General features: G+C 40.9%; 1 protein-coding gene across 1 annotated transcript in view; it reads right to left on the reverse strand.

Moving 5' to 3' along the window:
- Positions 1 to 19,583: 19,583 nt before the first annotated feature.
- Positions 19,584 to 21,964, reverse strand: part of LOC142657837 (calcium-activated chloride channel regulator 1-like) — a 34,624-nt gene continuing 32,243 nt past the window's right edge. Inside the window, exon 14 of the mRNA XM_075833269.1 lies at positions 19,584 to 21,544. Coding sequence (XP_075689384.1) covers positions 21,171 to 21,544 — 374 coding nt within the window. The 3' untranslated portion in view covers positions 19,584 to 21,170. The remainder of the gene's footprint in view (positions 21,545 to 21,964) is intronic.

The following is a 21,964-nucleotide window of genomic DNA, read 5'->3' on the forward strand; positions in this document are numbered from 1 at the left end:
AGATAACATTTTGCATGGACTCCATCTTGTATGGTAGGCGTCCATTTTGGATAGTTGGAATCCATCTTTTGGCCTGAAGGAGCCATCTTGAGATTAATAAGTAAAAAGTTATATGTCAGCAGCGTCCTGAAGCAATTCTATGTTGTGTTCTTGAATTGAATGTTTTATTACTCTTGTAAGGAGCAGATCAAATAGCCTTGGCCGAATGAACAATGACATTGTTTACCATGAGGGAAGGGGATTCAGCCCTCTGTTTAAATGATTTAATCTTATCTGTAGTCTCCATTCTCTAGTGAGATAAGAAGTAGAGACAAACTAACTTGTGTCTCTGAAATGTGTGTCTTCCCATGGGACAAGGTTCAGGCCACATGGGGCTTGGAGGGTGAAGAATTATTATAATGCATTGAAATATTCTCATTGGCTGAATCAGAGTCATTATCATATTGTACATGATTGGCTGAAACCAAAGCCGACACCTTTCCTGTCATTATACTTATATACTTGTTTAGATCAATAAAGATCAGAGAAGGATTTTGAGCATACAAGCATGGTCTCTTGTGTCGTCTTTTCTCTCAGATATATATATCTATCACCTATGATTTGGAAGCTGGATAAATCACTGGAGGGCGGGTATCGGTTGACATACCCATTACAAATTTCAGTCTAATATATTTTGGCCCATGATTGCGTTAACAGGTTCCTACTGGTCAGGCCTCCATTGATAGGACATTGATGAATGGCATGTCTATCCAATACGCCATCAATGCTTATGGTAGTGTCTTAGTTTGAAATATTACAAAGTATGTCTATGATTGTAAAACTTGACTACTATATTTTGTTCCAGTTCCCCTTCCTTTGGAATTTTAGCTCTGGGTTGTCTGATAATTCAAGTCATCTTTCAAAGCTCTTTAAAGGGTTTTTTTTTCATCACTGCGTTCCAAGAGCCATAACTGTTAAATTTTTCCATCAATGCAGCCGCACGAGAGGTTCTTTTTTGTGTTACGAGTTGTAATTTTAATGACCCCATTTTGTGATACTTATAACATACTGACAAATTTTATTAACTTTGGAGGGGGAACAGAGAAAAAAAACTATTAATTCCGTCATTGTTTTTTGGGTTTCGTTCAGCATGTAAATCAAATGTTAAATTTATTCTGCAAGTTGTTACGGTGATATCAAATTGATAAAAAATTTTATGATTTACTACTTTTGCACAATAAAAACATTTTTGTTAAAATATAATTTATTGTGTTGCCATATTCTGAGAGCCACTTGTTTTTTTTAACTGTTGACATAGCTTCTTAAAGAGGCTCTGTCACCAGATTTTGCAACCCCTATCTCCTATTGCAGCAGATCGGCGCTGCAATGTAGATTACAGTAACGTTTTTTTTAATTAAAAGAACGAGCATTTTTGGCCAAGTTATGACCATTTTTATATTTATGCAAATGAGGCTTTCTAAAGTACATCTGGGCGTTTTTACTTCTTTTACTAGCTGGGCGTTGTGAATAGCATCATCCACGAATCAGCATCATCCACTTCTCTTCACAACGCCCAGCTTCTGGCAGTGCAGACACACAGCGTGTTCTCGAGAGATCACGCTGTGACGTCACTCACTTCCTGCCCCAGGTCCTGCATCGTGTCGGACGAGCGAGGACACATCGGCACCAGAGGCTACAGTTGATTCTGCAGCAGCATCAGCGTTTGCAGGTAAGTAGCTACATCGACTTACCTGCAAACGCTGATGCTGCTGCAGAATCATCTGTAGCCTCTGGTGCCGATGTGTCCTCGCTCGTCCGACACGATGCAGGACCTGGGGAAGTGACGGCACAGCGTGATCTCTCGAGATTGGACATATTGATTAACTTTTATTCCTTTTTTTAAGAGGATGAACAAAAAAACGTAATTCTGCCATCGTTTCTGCCATTATGCAGGTAAATGACATGTTAGTTGTATAATACGAGCCGTTACTGTTGTGGCGATACAAATTACATGTTCTTTTTGTAATATTTCAATTTTTTTCATAAGTAAGCATTTTGTAAGGGGAAAAAGTTTTTTTTTTTCCTTTGGATTTTTTTCTATTTAGGCCTTATTCAAGCGAACGTTGATTACGTTGGGTGACGAAAACAATGGCTATCACACAGACGCATGTATTTCAATGGAGCCGTTCACACAGCTGTTGTTTCAATGGACCGTGTGAAGGGTCCGTTGAAAAATAGTACATGGCCTATTTTGTTACATTTTCACGGATACTTCCATAGACTCAAGTCTTTGGGGATCTGTGAAAACTAAACCCGCACGGGGGCACCTCGGACGTGAAAAACGTCACGTTTTCCACATCAGAGTTTCCCCAGGTTCGTGTAAATCTGGCATTAGTCCCACTAGGAGACTTGACTATGCGATCATTTGATCGCTCCCATATGCCTTTCAGTATAAAACTATCAGGCAGAGTATTATTCCTATGTGAGGGGTTGCTATTGCCTGTTTTAATGGATTGCTTGGCATAAACACTACACTTTATTGAAAGTAATGTTCACATGCTCTGCTTTTAAAAATCATTGGACCCAACAACTAGTGGGATTGAATTAACCTGTTCTCCAAGTATAAAAATTGATCTGGCTTGAATTGGTGCAGGTGAGCTGATTCACTGTCGCTATATGCTTCAATATGTAAGGACTGTTTTATGTCTTTTGCACCCTTTGCCTTTTTGCTGTACAAGAGTATTTGGATTTTATAATATTTATTTTTTTCCTTGTTGTACTATTTTCCTCAGTGTGTACTATATCTGATTCAAGTCATCAATGTACCGTCTGTGGTCGCTGACCACGAACTCCTTCCATCCAGTCGACGCCCTTCTCTCCAGAGATGTTTGCACATACGGCCGTCTTGTTCCACAGTGACCACCAGGGTGCGCTCGCGAGCTCAGTCCAGACTCAAGAAGCCAGAGCGCACGCATGTGGGAGATTGTGCTGATTGCTCCCTGAGCACCCTGGGCTATAAGAAGGTCTCCGCCCCTTCCTCGCACGCCTGAGCCTTGTTGTCGTATCCTAAGTTTGTCTTGCAAATGGTCCCCTAGTGTTTCCTGCTCCCAGTGTTCCCTGTTCCTGTATCCTAATCTAGTGCAGCGTTAAGCTGTTGTCGTGCTGCGCTGTATATCACGCCTGTCCTGCTACTCCACGCCTGACATCTACCTGCTGCCTAGTTCCAGCCAAGCTGCCTTGTTACTGTCGGAGCTGCCACAGATACCCTATATGAACTATAGACTCTGACCTGCGCCCTGTTAGCCAGCTGCCATACTGCCTAGGCAGTATGGCCCTGTGGGTCCATGAACCCTACGTGACAATCACACAATGATTAATTCAAAGAAAGCTGAACATCAATCAACCGTGAGCATGGTTTTCGCCGCATGCGGACACCACTACATGTGTACTCACCTTAAAGGGAATGTGTTGCCAGAAAAACATGTTGTTTTTTTTTAAATTAAACATTTAGTGTGTGGGTGATTAAACATTGTTCAAATTTTTTTTATTTTTTTCACGAGTCAGGAAATATTATAAATTAATTCTAATTTATAATACTACCCATTTTTGGTCACTAGATGGAGCTATTCCCAAAATTGCAGCATTGCAACATTGGGTTAAAAGCCCTCGCTCTAGTGAGCTCTCAGCATCCCCCCCTCCTTTATCCTGGCTAGTGCCGGGATAAACGAGGGGTTTGAACGGTGTAACCTCCTACACTGTGTCGCCATTTTTTGAGCTAACACACAGTGTAGTAGGTTTACATACAGTAGTAAACACACACAAACACGAACATACATTGAAATCTCTTACCTGCTCCTGCCGCCGCGGCTCCCTCCGGCCCGTCCGCTCCGTTTGCTGCCGCTGGTCCAAGTGCACAAATCCGGAAGCCGCGACCGGAAGTAGTAATATTACTGTCCGGCCGCGACTTCCGGTCCACAGGAAAATGGCGCCGGACGGCGCCGATTTCGAATTGGACTGTGTGGGAGCGGCGCATGCGCAGTTCCCACACAGACGCCGTACACTGAAGTCAATGGGATGGGAGCCGTTCGCAGTCCCTATGGGACTGTGGCTGCCGTATTCCATGTCTGTATGTGTCGTTAATCGACACAGACAGAAATGGAACAAAAAATGGCAGCCCCCATAGGGAAGAAAAAGTGTAAAAATAAGAAAAAGTAAAACACAAACACACAAATGAATATAAACGTTTTTAATAAAGCACTAACATCTTTAACATATAAAAAAATAATTTGTGATGACACTGTTCCTTTAAGGTTTGTCGGAATAAATTAGCTCAAGTATTTTACATTGTAGGCTATGAAGTTTTTTAATCTTAAAAGCGTTATCCGGTGAGAGAAAATCGATAGCCTACCCTCGACACATCTGCCAATCAGCTGTTTGAAAGCGGCCACGGCGTTCCTGTTCTTCCCCAACATTGCTTACGCTGCTCAATACTGGAAGACGCTGATACATTTGTAGCGGTGGTTTACAGTATTACTGCCTCTCTTTATTGTCCTATAGAAAATTAAGAAAATCTAGGCAAGGCATATTAAACACATGTAAACACTGACTAAGTAAATCCTTAGGCAGAGTTGATAATACAATACTAGACTGGAACACACAATCTAAATCTCATATGACCAATAGACATAGCAAGTACTATAGCCTACGCCTGAATACCGAGGCCAGGATATTCTTAGGGTATGTTCACACAGAGTTTTTTTGCAGGCAGAAAAATGTGCCTCAAAATTCCTTCTGGAATTTTGAAGCAGATCTTGTCCTGCCTGCACTTTCTTTGCCACGGTTTTCGCAGCGTTTTTCAGCCGCGGCCATTGGGCACCGCGGGCATAAAACACAGCGAAAAACGCTTTCTCTGCCTCCCTTTGATTTAAATAGGAGGTCAGAGATGGAAACGCGGGAAGAAAGAGCATGTCGCTTCTTTCTCCCTCAGAGCATTTTTTCTTAAATCTTCTGGGCCCCAAAATCAAATTTATAACAGGGCCCCCACTTATGTGCTGTTTATAGTATTGGTGTCTTTTTATGTGACAGAGGGGTGTTAGGGACCCTCAGGCACCAGAGCCCGGGTTTTACTGCTACCTCTGCACCTCCTATAACTTCACCCCTCAATATTATCAATAAATAATAAATCAGACTAGAAACAACTTGTTTGTATATGAATTGTGAGTTGTTATTTGCAGTCAATCATTTGCCTAGTCCCACAACCAGTTGGATGTATGAACTTCATTTTCCTGTGGTGCAGTATCATCTTTTCTATAAGAACTCAATCCCAATGAATTGATATGCTACATCGGAGGTCCCCAGCCTTTTGTAGGCTGAGCCACATTGAAAAATAAAATAAAAAACCCTATTAAAGATAGGAATATGACTCTTATCCTACTGGGTTTTTGTTTTGTTTTTTAATTCTTTTATTTTCCATTTTCAATAAACACACAAAGAAATAAGGTGCTTACATGAGAAGCACAAACATCGGCACGCAGGCCAATATATGCAAAACATTATCGAGCAACTGAAAAAATTACCAGAAAAAACATCCTATGCATCCTGAGACCAGCATCCATGCACAGCGACCTGTATAAAACAGGACAGAAAGAGAGAGAGAAGTAGAAGAAGAAGGGAAGCTGAGGGAAAAGAGGAAGGATAGGGAACTGACATAACGCATCAGGCCAGAAGAATTAAACTGAAGAGGCAATAATGGTCCTAAACTCCACAGAAGATTGAAATCGAATCCAATGACGCCAGGTTTTAAGGAATTTAGCATGAGTCCCTGTCATAGATGCAGTGAGGTCCTCCATTCTTATAATCTCCTGAATCTTGCTGAACCACATACCCACCGACTGAGGACAAGATTGTCTCCACAGCACAGGAACGCATGCTCTAGCTGCATTCACCAGATGGCGAACCACTGAGCGCCTGTACGTAGATAAAGGAATATCACACAGATGGGGCAGGAAGAAGACCGGGGAACGTGGAAGAGGAAAATCTGTAAATTTGGAGGAGATGCGTCACACTTCCGACCAGAAGTCTGTCAACTGCGGGCAGTCCCGAAAGATATGTAAAACTGCGCCCACCTGATCTCCACATCTCCAACACAATGGCATTTATGTGTTATTGAAAACAAACGGTCCTTATGTTCTGCAGTAAATGTTAGACCCAGGTCCCTTTCCCAACTAAGCAAATAGGAAGGTGTGGAAAGGTTGGATGGAGAAATCAGAAGGGCATAAAGTCGGGACAGCGAATGACGCACCGTGCCCATGCCAGTGCGAAGAAGCTCAAAGGGGGAACTATCCCGAGAGTATGCCGACGGGTTGGGTAAGGACGTGAGGAAATGTCTCAACTGAGTAACCTGCCAGAAGGTAAAGGAGTGAGGGTCTGTTAGAGATGCTAACTGTTGGCCAGACATCCAATATCCACCCTGTATGAAATGAGCCGCATGTACCCTACCTGCCCTCAACCAATGCTGGAAGGGACCCCGTTCTTGTCCAGGGGGGAACGCAGGATTGCCCAGAATCGGAAACAAGGGGGAGGGAGACAGTGAGATCTCCTTCCGAGGAAAGAGCTGGGACGCAACTGCCAAGGTAGGGCCAATAGTCTGGTGTGTCCGCGTCGATAGGGGAACATGTTTGCCCAGCCAAGGCAGTGCCTGCAGGGGGACAGCAATGAAGGTCTGTTCCATAGACACCCACTGTTTAACCTCATTATGTCTAAACCAGTCCAAAATTCGCGATAAATGTGAGGCCTGATGATAGGAGACAAAATCCGGGAGGCCAACACCACCCTCACACTTAGCACGAAAAAGCATAGAACAGGCAATGCGAGCTGGTTTCCCCACCCATATGAATCTATGAAGTATGGACAGCAGGACTTGAAAGAAAGGACGTGGAATGTGAACGGGCAGAGCTTGGAAGAGGTACAAAATCAGCGGCACAATATTCATTTTAAATATGGAGCACCCGTCCAAACCAGGTAAAAGTGGCCGTCGTCCAGGAGTCCAAATCACTCTTTATGCGTTGAAGAAGCGAAGGGTAGTTCACCGCATAAAGTTGAGACAGATCACTGGAAAGCCGGACCCCCAAATATTTGAGTGAATCCCTAGCCCATTTAAAGGAGAAGGACTCAGACAGGTCCTCCACCAGAGACTGTGACAACGAGATATTGAGAGCCTCCGACTTCTGGTAGTTAATCTTGAAATTGGACAATATCGAGTATCTACTCGACTCCGCCATCAGACTGGGCATGGAAATCCTGGGTGCAGTACGAAAAAAGAGCAGGTCATTCGCATATGCTGCAACCTTATGGGACCTGTCTCCCAAAGAAACGCCCGCTATATCCGGATTGGAGCGAACATGGCACAAGAAGGGTTCCAAGCATAAAATGAAAATTAAGGGGGACAAGGGACAACCTTGCCTAGTACCATTTGAAATTGCAAGCGAGTAGGAGAAATGACCATTAACCTTAACCCGGGCCGAGGGGGAGGATTAGAGACTCGAAATCCATTGAATCATATGGGTGCCTAATCCAATATACGATAAGGTGGCCAGCATAAAGTCCCAGTTGACCCTGTCAAAGGCCTTCTCCGCGTCCGTGGACAGAAAGAATGTGGGCAGCGCCGAGGCAGCAGCTTCATATATTAAATTAATAGCCCTTATGGTATTATCACGAGCTTCCCTAAGAGGCATAAAACCCACCTGATGATTATGAATAACAGTTTGAAGAAGCGGGGTCATCCTATATGCCACAATTTTTGCAAACAACTTTAGATCTACGTTTAACAATGATATAGAGCGGTAATTTTGGCACAGGGAAGGGTCCTTCCCCCCTTATGTAAGCCTGCAGCGTAACCTGGGGAAGGGAACTCCCCTCAGTAAGTGAGTTGAAGGCGCATAGGAAATGGGGAAAAAGCAGGTCCGAACAGGCCTTATATTATTGTAAAGGGAGGCCATCAGGGCCTGGCGCCTTCCCCACTGGTGAGTCCTTCAATGCCCCACGACAACTCCTCTGGGGAAATAGGAGCCTCCAGAGCAGCAATAGCCTCCTGGGGGATACATTTCATCCCAGAGGTCCAAAGATAAGACTCAATCCTCTCCAAATGGTTCCTCCCATCTGGAGATGAAGAGGCCCGAGGAAGATTATAGAGAGAGTCGTAGTAGGCACAGAAGGCCTCCGAGATGTCATGGGGAATTGCAAACGCCGATTGTGGGAAGCTTGAATATGAGGGACATAAGTACGAGAACGGGTTTTCCTAAGTGCCCGCGCAAGGCTCCTACCCGGCTTGTTACTGAATTCATAAAAATGCAGTCTGCATTTAGCTAGGGAAGCCCTAGCCTTAGAAAGGCAAAGCGAACGAACCTGAACCCTCAGCTGCCCTAGCTCCGTCCCAACAACCCGGTCCAGGGAGGCCTTATGGGACTGTTCCAACAGATGTATTCGAGACAAGAGATCCAGCAAGTGTGCAGCCCGCTCCTTCTTTTGTTTAGAACCAATGCGAATGAAGGAACCGCAAACTACACACATATGAGCCTCCCAAATGCAGAGTGGGTCAACATCCGGAGAGACATTTGTAGCAAAATACTCTTGGAGGACCCTGTGTATATCCGTCACCCCTGTCGAATCCTGCAGAAGCGATTCATTCAAGCGCCACTGCCAGGACGAGGGTGGACCGTTGGGAGGGAGAGAGTAAGAGTGATAAGAGCATGATCAGAAAAGGCAATATCATCTATAGAAGCTGACGTGAGGCCGGAAAGATGTGTATGACGTAGAAAGAAATAGTCTATTCTGGAGTATGAGTTATGGGGGTCCAAAAAGAAAGTAAAGTCTTTTGTCGACGGGTGCATGAGCCGGCACGCATCAATTAATTGATTCTCATGCAACAACCGACGAATACGACGATGGGCTGACATCTAGATAAAGACGAGTGCCCTCATGAGGAGTCTAAAGTAGGGTCTAAGGGGACATTCAAGTCTCCGCCCAGTATTAGAGTACCCTCCAGAAAGTCATCCAACTCCACCAGGACCCTTTCTAAAAAGGCAACCTGACCAGAGTTAGGGAGATAATACGAAGCCAGTGTGAACAGAGTGTTAGCCAGCCTACCTTTCACGAAGAGATACCTTCCCGCTCCATCTGTGCGAGTCTCCACATGTTCCCAAGGGAGAGAACGTGAAATCAGGATGGAGACCCCTTTAGTCTTAGAATCTGGGGACACGCTATGATACCCATCCGTATAATGTGAATCCGTGAGCTTCGGTATACAATCAGCCCGGAAGTGGGTCTCCTACTTATCCTAGTGTTAACTGACAGTGATGTAGTTTATACTCTGGCATCAAGTTCTAGTAATGTTACAACCCCCTTGATGTGATTAGTGCACAATACTATGTGGAACCGCCAATAGCTGTAAAGCTACCTTCAGGAAGCTCGAGAGCTACATGTGGCTCCTGAAGCCACCGGTTGGGGACCACTGCACTACAGTATCTCGGCTTGCTTCAAAACAGGGAATTCACAGATAAAATTCCTTGTACATAAGTTATGTTTCACTCATTAGTTTTTGATTGTACCAAAAATGGCATTGGACCGCAGATAATCTAAGAAAGAAAACCACGTAAAAGGATTGGATCCCTCCTCTCCTATACAGTTACATAAAGGAATGCAGATCTCAATACAGTTCTCCAAACAAGTTCAAAAACAGTACATGGAAAATGCAAAAAGAAAGAATTTAACATTTATCAAATGAAAAAGTTATGTGTTATACCACTTGCATTTAGTTATATGCGATCTTAGAAATGGCAGGAAATATTTGCTTTTCCTGGTACTAAATCACAGAACATCCTGTTTTTTGGTACCACATCCGGTTGTTTTTCTTTTATTTTGGCAATTTAACAAAAAAATGGTACAAGAACGTTATTACATTAAAAAAAAATACAAGAAGAGGGGAATAACATGGTTTATTTACTAATGGGGAAAAAGGAAGCGGGAATCAGAATTGCAAATTTGAGGTGTTTTCAAATATACACAGTGTACAAATGAAGATTTGGTCTACAGGAAGAATTCTGCCATGCATCTGATCTCATCAGTGGCTTCTCGGCCTTTACTGGTGACTATAACTTACTAGTCATATCTCACCTGGGACAACACTAATCTACAGGTGGATGGTCCTGTTTACTAACATTGCAGAATCTTTGAAGTCCACATCCCTGTGTAGGTTCTTACTAACCAGTAAAATGGCTACAAGAGCAACCTTAAATGTGCTCCCTGACTCCAGAAGCTCCATGGTCTGCCTCTATGATATGTATGACATTGGACTTATTTATTTATTTGTATGTTTTCTGCAATATGGAAGGGAACAGGAGTACCCAGCTGAATCAATACCACAAAGGGGAGAACATATAAACTCCATGCATGTTGCTGGGGTCAGATTTGTACCTATGGCCCCAGTGCTAGGAGCAGGAGTATTAACCATGACTTTGCTTCTATTAGTTAAGCCTTGTTCACACAGTGCATTTTTAGTGCGTTTGTTTGGTGATTTCTTCTCTGCTTATAATATATTATGGGAATCTTAAAGTCATTCAAATAAAGGGTTAGTTTACCCATTACTGGAAAAAGGCAAGTTATATTTATTTTGTTTATACTGTGATATTTAATAAAGTACATAAGGTTCAGAGGTGATTGTACAATTTAACATCCGAAGGTGGCTGGATCATTCCAGCATATCCAGAGTATATTAGACTGTCAAGGTTGTAGAGTAGTCCAAATCCGTTATGTTATATAATAATGCCTTCTTAGGGCATGTTCATCTGTGGCAGTTTCACTGTCCACCATCTTTTTGTGTCGTTGGCTTGTCCCTGTTAGGCTTCGTTCACATGTGCGTCGGGACTCCGTTCATGGGTTCCGTCGGACCTTTCCGTCAGGGGAACCCATGAACGGAATCCAAACGGAAACCATAGGTTCTTTGAACGCTCGTCTGCCCGATAATCGCCCAGTGTAAAACCCCCTTTAGACGTGGGGTGATAGGACTAAGATACTATAAAAAAAAAAAGAACTAGAATGATACTTTAGATTAAACACTTTGAAACCTAATGGTCTGAATGTGGACTTTGCAGGTATTGGTGCAGATTAGGATTGTACTTGCCATTTACCTCTGTTTGTGATGCCACCTCTACTTAACATGTAGTTAGGTGTTTATATACTACTACGAATTTTTTATAGTTTTGTTTTAAAATTCTTTGCTTCTTATGAAGATGTGACGACTCACCTATCATCGATGCAACTCTCCATTAAAAACCTTTGGAAGATTTCCACATATTGAATTTTTTGGAACAATTATGTATATGTCTTTTTTTCCATTGGGGCTTGCCTTCTCCTTACTCTAATGCTTGGCTCATATTTTTCTTATTATTTGAACATAGGACTGTGACCTCTTCAACACTTGATGTGTACTCTTGATTCAGGACCATAGTATTTTCTATATGTCTCATACAGTGGACATTTTCTGTTCTTATTTAGCCATCTTTGGTTCCAGAGAACTGTTGACATGGTGTGTGATATACGATCCTCCACCTGCCTACTGGCACCATCAATGATGGCTCTGGGTATTCTGTATAGGGATGCCGGTACCCTCGATAGGCACCTTGACAGATTAACAGAATATTGTCATAAAGTGATCTGAGTTAAATCTATTCTTATTCTTCTTGAGGTAAATTATGGTTCATTATGTAAATGACCTCATTACTGCATAATTCAGTATGATTTTTTTCACATCTTTTCATTTTCTTCCATACTGATGATTGAGCCACATATTATATTTATTACGTTTATGACATTCCTGATTTTTTTTTGTTCTTTAAAACCTTACCTATTTTTTTTGTTCTGACACTGTCCAGTTGTAACTGTGATGAATATACCCTTATCTAATATGGCCACCATAATGCATTAGCACAAACGCTGTAGCTTGGAATAAGGAGTTGGCATCCTTGCCCTTTAGTAAAATAGCCGCCACAATAGATTATTTATTGTGCGCCCTGTTCCCCATGATGCGGACACCTTCCCTTTAATTTATTGCAGTATTATACCTCCTGACATGCGCAGTTAGCGGTGCAGGATGCAGATTTCAATACAATTATACGGTTTCCAATGTATCTATGCCGGTGAGTCAATAATGAATTACTATGTTACACCAGTGATGTCATTGGGGTAATTATAGCACAATGCTCTTTATGTCTACTATTTTTATTCTTATACAATAAATATTCTCAGCCAGTTTTTCTTTTAACAAATCCTATAGGGAACAGCCAACAACAACAAAGTATATAACTTTGATCACAGTTTCCTACACATATCGCAAATATTATACATACTTATATTTCACAGACAGTTATGCTTTTTACAAATCTACGCTATAATCGTATAGTACCACACAAATGATTTGTAACGTTTCAAATTGATTCAATTTACCTACACATTATCATCGTATCTCTGTCTAGCAGGAAGTGATTTGCGTTCCAGGCTGTACCAGGGAGTTCCCTATTTTGACCCGCAATTAACTGTTACTAAAAATAGACTGGCTATAAAATCCTAGACTGACTAAGAGATTTAACAGAAGCCATGACTAAGGACGCTGTATGCGTCAGAAACGCGTAGGCACCGCTCACACTGCCATAAATCCTATTACCTATTTGAGAATATCTACCTGCAATGCCACTTGTTTTTATTTTTCAATACTTAATAAAACTTGGAAATAGTTTCCTATTTTAAACAAACTTCAAGGACACAGCGCTGGATCCATTTCTTTGTCTTCCCTTGTGCTCTTTATGTCTGTTATTATATGAATTATTTACACTTGGATAATATTTTTTACTTTATATAATTGTATAACATCATGTACACTGATGATGCTATACATGTTTTATTATGCACTTTATATATTATTTCACTGATTGTAAGCAATAATAAATCAATGAATATTTGAGGGATTATATACGCCGGCTTGTACACCTACTCCTTGAGAGACTCTACATTGATTGAGCTGAAATGTCGGATATTTGGGTGAATAGAGGATCGACTTTAATTTACGAACATCTGGAATGCTGCCTTTTCCTTTATTATCTATTTTTGGACATCTTGCCAAAGTCTAACGGCGTGCACCAGAATTACTTCTCTTGTTGTGCTGTCCCTTTCCTTTAAATATGTATAACATTTTGGTATAGTCAGGAAAAGCCATAGCTGGAGCAGATGTTTTTTTGTTCTATTTTTGTTCTGCAGTCCATGAAATTAGTGCATTCGTATTAGGAGCTTTTGTAACAATTTGGACAATGGATTAACTCAAGTGGCATAATCCGGGTTCCAAGGTCGGCACTATTATACAGAATATATTTCAAGTTTTAACCCATCATTTGAGAAATGGTAAAAAATGCGTAAATGCTGCAGAATAAGGCTAGAATTCTTTGGGGTAGCCTATAAATGACTGATATTAGCAAATACTATGCATTATGACACGGCCCCGGCATCGACACCATCATCAGGTATATCTTCTGTACTGCCTTCAACTTATAATGTAAAACTGTTACCTGTGGGACAAAATATAAAAAATGCAAGGTACAAACATTCAAATACAAATAATGCTTATATTAATTTGTTTGCAAACAATTATTTTAACATTTTAAATTTGAGTTCATTGACTATACCGCTTGGGTTTTAATATATACATTGGCCATTTCCTTCTGAATCTTAATGAACAGTTTGTTTTGTGATCATGTCAGAGCATATAACCTGTTGGTCGAAGCATAAAAATGAATCTACTTGTTTTGATAACATGTAATAAATCACCTCAAGCCTAAAAAGAAACATGAACATAACTAGAATACAAAAATTGACACCACAGGCAAACACATAGATAATCCTGTCATTACCAACGCACTAATACATCCTAATCTAGAATGGCAAACAAAAAGGCTTTTTGAATTGCATTTTTTTCCTTTTTATTTTTTACAAATCTATAGAATTTTTGCTAAACTGGTAACCCACAATTAAAAACTTACAATTCTAATCTTTGACTCTACTTCCCGAGTTTATTCAGGAACTTTCGCAAACAATTTTCCCTGCCCCCTCTTCTCAAAGGCCCTTTTATTCACTCATAATAACTCTCCACGGAACTTCTTTTGTGATTATTTTAATGTTCTATAGAGTTAAAGAGACAAATGTTAAGATAAATTGAGTTTTTTTTTTTACATGGGTTACAACCAATATAGAAATAACCACATAAAAGGTTTCAGTAATAATCTCCCTCTTTGCCTGCAATTATCTGCCTGAGAGACTGTTCTTTGTCAGCTGCTACAGCCACTAACTGGTTAACTACCCCCTCCTCCACTGACTGTTCACTATGTCTATCTGCTGACTCTGTGTGACCCTTGATTTGATTTAGAAAGTTTAGGAAGGTCAAAAAGGGAAAGAGGATGGGGGGCACAACGGAGAGGGCATTTTAATGATTCTCTGCCCACATCATCACCATTCAAATTATAATTCTATTTCGCTATTTGCAAGTCACAGAACCATTTCATGAAACTATTGATAAAACGCGGGACGTGCCCAATCTCACAATCACTCCCTTCTCTTGAGGCTTTAAGTGTTTCGTGACAAGTTATACTTCACCAGTATTATCAGTAACCAACATAAATGTAATAGTAGGAGCTGCTGGTAAATTTTTAATTTATTTAGATCATCCCATGGGATTAGGATTATTAAGAAATGTAGATGTTCCATCTAAATCTACCGGATTCACACCACATTTTAATTTTATTGGTTGCAATGTAACATCGATTGTTTTATCAGTTATCTCTTTCCGAAAAGTTTCATACTCCTCTACCTACTGTTTAAACTCATTGTCTTTTTGTTTAACAACCTCCAACAATTTAACGCAACAAACTTTGCACCAGGATTCCTTTACCTGATTTCTCTTTAATTTTCCTTTCTGGGGCTTTTGGAATTCAACATTTTCTTTCCTGTTTTGCACTTCACTTCTGAATATTCTTACAGTATCAACTGCAAAACTTCCTCTCTATTCTTCCTTTGCCACAAATGTTCTGCTTTTAATATCATTAATATCACATAGATCTGAAGTTACAGATTCATTTTCATCCATCACATCATTATCCAAGGCCTCTAACCACATCACTTTATCAACCAAACCACCATGTTCAACATCTGGATTACTAGAGAGTAGACGCTCCATTACAATATTGTCCTATTTGCTCTGCATTCTATTTTCACTGGATACTTGCTTAGGCTAAATTCACACTTGCTTCTATAATCCGGTACTCTGATCCGTTTTTAGATCAGAATAAGGATAAAAACGAATCCGTTAAAAATCCCATTGAAATCAAAATAATGGATGCAAACGGGTTACAATCCGTTTGTATCCGTTTTACATTGACACCAATAATAAAAATAGCCCACCCGTTAGACAATGGAGTCAAATCCTGTACTCTGCACTTTTATCTCCGTCAAAAAACAGATGACTAACATAACGGATGAAAATTAAAATCTCATTGATTTAAATGGGATTTTTAACAGATCTGTTTTTATGCTTATTCTGATATAGAAGTGTATCAGAGTAACGGATTATACCATGCAAGCCTTATCTGCCATCAAAAGTTCACTAAATGCATTTTATCATCTGTTGGTTGGTGGGGCAGATGGAGCTATAAAAGGTTTTTGTGTTTTATCTTTGATTATGAGCATGGAACGTCATGTAGTTGCTGATCTTTACCTGAAGAGGTGGCTTCAATATAAGGCCCCATGCAGACGAACTTATTTTTGCGTCCGCAGTTCACCGGCAAATCTGCGGGTGAATTGCGGACCCCATTCATTTAAATGGGCCCATGCACACGACCGTTGTTTCCAGGCTCATAGAGATTAATGCACGTGGCTATGTGAACGGCCCGCGATTTTCGGGCGGCTCGCAGGTGACACTCCGCAGCCATCCGAGCCGCATATCACGGCCATTCATACCACTACGATCGTGTGCATGAGGCCTTAGTATATAAGTGGTTTAAATGAACTTTAGAAAAGCTTCCTATTAGGCCTTATTGACACCAATGGCGAAAACGACTACATGATGGGCGTCTTTTTAACGGCCGTCACACGTCTGCATAAAAATAAATCTATTTTTATGGGGCTATTCACAAGACCCTTTTTTTAACGGACCGTGTGAACGGCATGTGAAAAAATAGGACCTGTCCTATTTTTGCTCGTTTTCACAGATCCCTCAATAGACTCAAGTTTGAGGGATCTGTAAAAACGGGTCCCATGCGTGTGAAATCCGCTGTGAAAGACGGCCATTTTTCATATCTCATTTGTGTGAATAAGCCCTTACAGGCCAAGAAGCAGTGAGAGAAGATATTCTCTCATTCCACTTCTTACACCACTTTTTATCATCAGGATATTCCTGACTCCTAAGGCTGGGTTCACACAACCTATTTTCAGGCGTAAACGAGGCATTTTACGCCTCGAATTATGCCTGAAAACACAGCTCCAATACGTCGGCAAACATCTGCCCATTCATTTCAATGGGTTTGCCGATGTACTGTGCCGACGACCTGTAATTTTACGCGTCGCTGTCAAAATACGACGCGTAAAATGACTGCCTCGTCAAAGAAGTGCAGGACACTTCTTGGGACGTAATTGGAGCCGTTTTTCATTGAATTCAATGAAGAACAGCTCCAAATTACGTCCGTAATTGACGCCTCGCAAAACGCGAGTACGAGCAATTACGTCTGAAATGCAGGAGCTGTTTTCTCCTGAAAACAGCTCTGTAATTTCAGCCGTAATTGACGTTATCGTGTGCACATACCCTAAGGGTAAATGCTAAAACTTTTTCGCTGTAGTAAAAATGTATGTATTAGGCTTATGTTGCAATTTTTTTTATATTCGTTTAAAAAGTATCCATTTAGAACCCCCTCTCTAAAAATTCTGCATTTCCCCTTGAAACTTTTTTTTATATAACTTACACAATGTAGAAAAATAGCATTAGAGAATGAGCCACTTTAAGGTTTTATTTACTTTTATTTGAGGTATTTTACAGATTTAAAAACAACCACCACATCCCAAAAATATAAATCCCTGTATTCAAAATATACATATTTTCTTTGCTTTCCATAAACATTATAGAAGTACCTATTGACTGCACTGATTTTAAAGGTAGCTTCAAATCCCAATACACATAATAAGAGTTACTTGGAGGTAACAAGAAATTCTGGAACTAGTTTTACAATTAATGGTTCCCCCAACGTAGCTTTTTCATTCCCCTACAACTTTGCTTTTCAGTACACCTGTATACAAAAACAAAACACATACTACATAATATACATTTTTTTTTTAAAGGCAGTCAATGCAGATGTCTTTAAGGCCGAGTTCAGATGAAGTTAAAACATTGGCCATCACACGTACGCATGTATTTCAATGGGGCTGTTCACATGGCCGTTGTTTTAAGAGACTGTGAAGTGTGCGTTGAAAAATAGAACATGTCCTCTTTTCTTCAGTTTTCACGGATCCCTCAATAGAATCAAGTCTATGGGGATCTGTGAAAACGGGACCCGCACGTGTGCAACTCGGACCTGAAAAACTGCAGTTTTTCACATCCGTGTTTGCACTCGTTCGTGTGAATTCGACATAATAGAATAGGCTTCTGTTGCATACATCTGGCCATATGATATGCGGGACTGTTTCAAGCGGTCCAGCCAAACATAACGTCAGAACAAGGTGTGAATTTGGCCTTCCTTACAGTGCAACTAAGTCCCTGCTACTGCATATACTGTTCGGTTCTCAGGTCTGTGCGGTTATTCTCATTTCTACAAGATTTGCTAAGTGCTAAGAAGGTGGAACTTTAAGACATTGGCAATGAGCGGCCAAACTCAGGAGCGGCATGCAGTGGTAGTCATCATTACTTGTGAACATCCATCAGCAGCATTTTATTGCAATATACATCTAACTTACATCTCCCTACCAGTAAACTGTTGCTTCATCTTTTTTCTTATCATCAGGGAAAATCCAGTTGAATTTTGAAGGTCCTTCAGTATCACTTTTTTCTTTATGTAAGTGCGCTGTTTGCCAGGCAGTAGCCACATCAGTTTTTCCTATTAGACTAGATTAAGGCCCTGGTCACACGGCAGAATTTTTGCTGCGGAATACGCCGCAAAGTTCCGCCTCATTCATTTCAATGGGAGGCGGATGCTTCTTTTTCCCGCTAGCTGATTTTTTCAGCTAGCGGACAAAAGAAACGTTCTGCCCAATCTTCGGGTGGATTCCGCCCAAACCTCCCATTGAAGTGAATGGGAGTAGGAATCTTACTGCCGACGGCAGGAGTAATTCTGCGGCGGATTTTGCGGCGGGACCTGCCAAGCAAAATCCGCCTTGTAAACATAGCATAAGGCCCCAACATGGTGAAATCCCAGTAAAATTGCAGGATTAACTTGACTGTGCTATAACTTCAGACTTTTTCTATGGATAAAAAAGTTGCAGATGACCTCGCTAACATTGTAAAAAATCAGACTATGTCGATTTTTCTGCAACTTATGCCCGACGCTGTAGAGCCCCAGGTTAGAATTAACCCCTTTAGATGGGAAGGGGAATTGGTCATGCAACATTTTTACCTTACTATATATTTGATATATCTGAACATTACTACATTTGTACATTTCATACATCAATGGTTTATACAGTTCCTTAAATTTGTGAATTAAATGTATACAGACTTCCAGTGTTCGTTGTTCAGTGCCATATACCAGTATACCTACAGTATTAGTCATGTTATTTTTAACAAATGTATGCTTGTACATCAACGGATGCACAGATACTATCCAGTGGATCACTTCTCTAGAAGGTACTCACGAATTGATTAAATAAGAAAAAATAAATTATTAAACATGCTTTCTGCGGTCTGGTCCAATAGGACCCATTGAGACTGACATCAGAAAAAAGTCAGCATCTTGTTACTACAGATAACAAGTAACCTTTATTTTACCTTTCTGTATATTTTTGGCTAAACATGTGTAAAGCAAAGTTCACTTTACTCATTTGTACACATCTACTTAAAGGCCTCTTGCTCGCTAGTTTTGCTTCTTACAACCTCTAAGCTTTAATGCAACACATGTAGAGTTCGGATGTCTCTGTACAACCTCCGCGCATATGACTCTGCTGTGTGCATGAGATCTTAATAGCATTTATTACAGGCCTATCAAGACCAGTCTTTGGCACTTTACATGTTGCTGTACCATATTTTACATGATTCTATCTATTAACAGTATGTATTATAATGACTGAGCAATATGCACATGTAGCTCAGAAATAGACATTCGACTAACTTACTGCTGCACAGAGGTTATCGAGTGATTACGTCTTCAGAACCTACTGACGTCTCTTGAGCAAAAAGGAGCAAACAAGACTAGAACAACTACAAGGTCCATCCATAAATCTCTCATGCATGGTTCAGTAACATGACTGGATAATTGTTCACAGCAATTCTTAGTTCTCATAAAGAACGTGTCCCCCCCCCCCCCCCCCTCCACCAAAAACCAATAGCTTTCTGCTGTCAGCCCTTTGGTCCGGTCGGAAAAAGAAAAGAAAAAAAAAGCATTTTCTAAATAACTAAGGATACAAATGTATCCACATTTTCTCTTGCAGGAGTTTGCAACCTCAGAGAGAAGAATAGGACGTGCCTGTCTCTTGTCCCCAGGCTCGTCCGTGGGTCGACTCAATGACATGTTTCACCCCGCCGACCCACAAGAGCCTCGTGCAGACCGCACTGCTGTGCCCGTGCCTTTCTCTAGTACTATGCTCTCAATAGCTGATCTCTGCCCCCACCACCCAGACCACTGTGGCCATGTCCCCTCCACTTGACAAAACAAACGTCCCTGCAGCAGAAGGTTCTTCCCTGGTGTAATGAGCATTCCTAGGCAGCCAGAAGAGCTAAGTGACTAAATATCTTCCCCTACCTCCCTCTTTGCAACAATATATTTTTTAATTATATATAAGCCCCTAGATAATGAGCATTGGCTTACATATATAACCCCCATGCACTATAAGATATATATATATATATACCCATATCCCACAATATATATATATATATATATATATATATATATATACATACACAAACTCTATTTTTCCTGCCACATATATCCCTCAGATTCCCCATCTGTATAGCCCTTCCTTCACGCCCATCCTATATCCATAACCTCCCATAATTTCCCGCCCTCACATACCCTATAGGACAGCCCAACCCTGACCTATAGCTGTAACCTCCCATATCCTCCCTATTAACCCTATATTACCTACATCCCTAAAGCCCATATCTCACAGCCCTATTACCAATCCATATAGCCCTATGTCCTCAGTTTCTCCCCTATCATCATCCCATATAACCACTGTTATCCCATATCCTGTCCTTAGGAAGGAGGACAGTTAGAGTTGCCAAGTGGGGGAGGGGGCGTGAGCGTGTGTATGTGGGTGGGTAACGTATTATACTGGGATTGTTCATATATTGTAATTGTGTATAGAATTAGTACTGTATTCAGCTTCCATATTGCTTATTATATGCATTGAGTGTACATATATTATTATACTGATGTATATTGTCTGCACTGTGCTGTGCTTACTGTGATAGTATTAGTTAATAAATGTATTTTATTTACTATCTCAAAGCGTCGGGAATCACTGCTGGAAAAATAAAATGAAAGGGAACAGAAAGACATAAGTACAAGGAAAAAGGGGGGAAACTATGTGACGTATAGCGACCCTATAATACAGACATTCGAAGGTCCGTTTTTTATAATTTACATGTCACTGTGCCATATTACTTCTCAACAGTTCTGCCTTTTAGGACAATAATCGTTGTATTTATAGGTATGCGCCTTAAAACGCCCACCAAGAGGTTATGGAAGATAAGACAGTAATACGTTGTCTATGGGTTTTAAAATCGTATGAGCCTCATAAAATTCCAATAGGAAATAGTCATCAAAGCTTATTGCACAACACTGACTGTCATTGTAAACCAGTATAGATTCGATTGAAAGTTTATATACAAGTCCTCTAAATTCCCACTGTAGGCAGCTTCAGTCCCAAATCTTGCCTCATGACATTCCACTTGTGCTTCAGAGATGAAAAGAAACTACGATCATCACAAGAGTCAAAATCAAAGTGTTTCTTGTTCCTAATATGCTGTTGGCTGAATTGCCTGGTTTCACTGTGGGACGTGTTGTGGGATCTGGTTTTGGTGCTGGTAAGAACAGGGCTGCCCTTGCTTCATTAGATGGCTCTGACTTCTGCTCTGCCTTGTCTATAGCAACCAATGAAAAATAAAGTATGGTGCCATTTTTAATAGTAATATTCTGAGGAGTAAAACTGAAATTTTCACTTGAACCAGATTCCAATGGAGTAACACTGGAAATATTGATAGCCGTGCCGTTTTCAAAGTTGGCTATGAGCTCCTCGCTGTTGAGACTCATTCGTAAATCATATCTGGAAGCTAAAAATTAAGAAATACAAACCATTAAAACGGCAGAATCTACAAAGTATGTATATAAAATACAAATCTTTATTCATTCATATATTGAATTTTATGTAATCATCTATACTTAGAAGCTGGAAAACCCCTATGACAACTGATGATATATCCACTGGATAGGTTATCAGTATGTGATCTGTGGGGGTCCGACACCCGGGCCCTCCCTCAGATCAGCTGGTCCGGGCCTCCGTGCATCGAACGTACAAGCCGGAAGTAGTTGGCTCCGGCCATGGAATAACGGCCGAGCTGCAGTACTGCAGCTCTGCTCCTATTCAGGTGAATAGGAGCAGACCTGCAGTTCTGCAGCACGGTCGCTATGCTATGTACGGAGCCAACTGCTTCCGGGCTCCGTACATAGCATTATGTGCCACAACATCCGTT

This window comes from Rhinoderma darwinii, chromosome 7 (assembly GCF_050947455.1).
Source record: "Rhinoderma darwinii isolate aRhiDar2 chromosome 7, aRhiDar2.hap1, whole genome shotgun sequence".
In the NCBI taxonomy this organism is placed as follows: domain Eukaryota; kingdom Metazoa; phylum Chordata; class Amphibia; order Anura; family Rhinodermatidae; genus Rhinoderma; species Rhinoderma darwinii.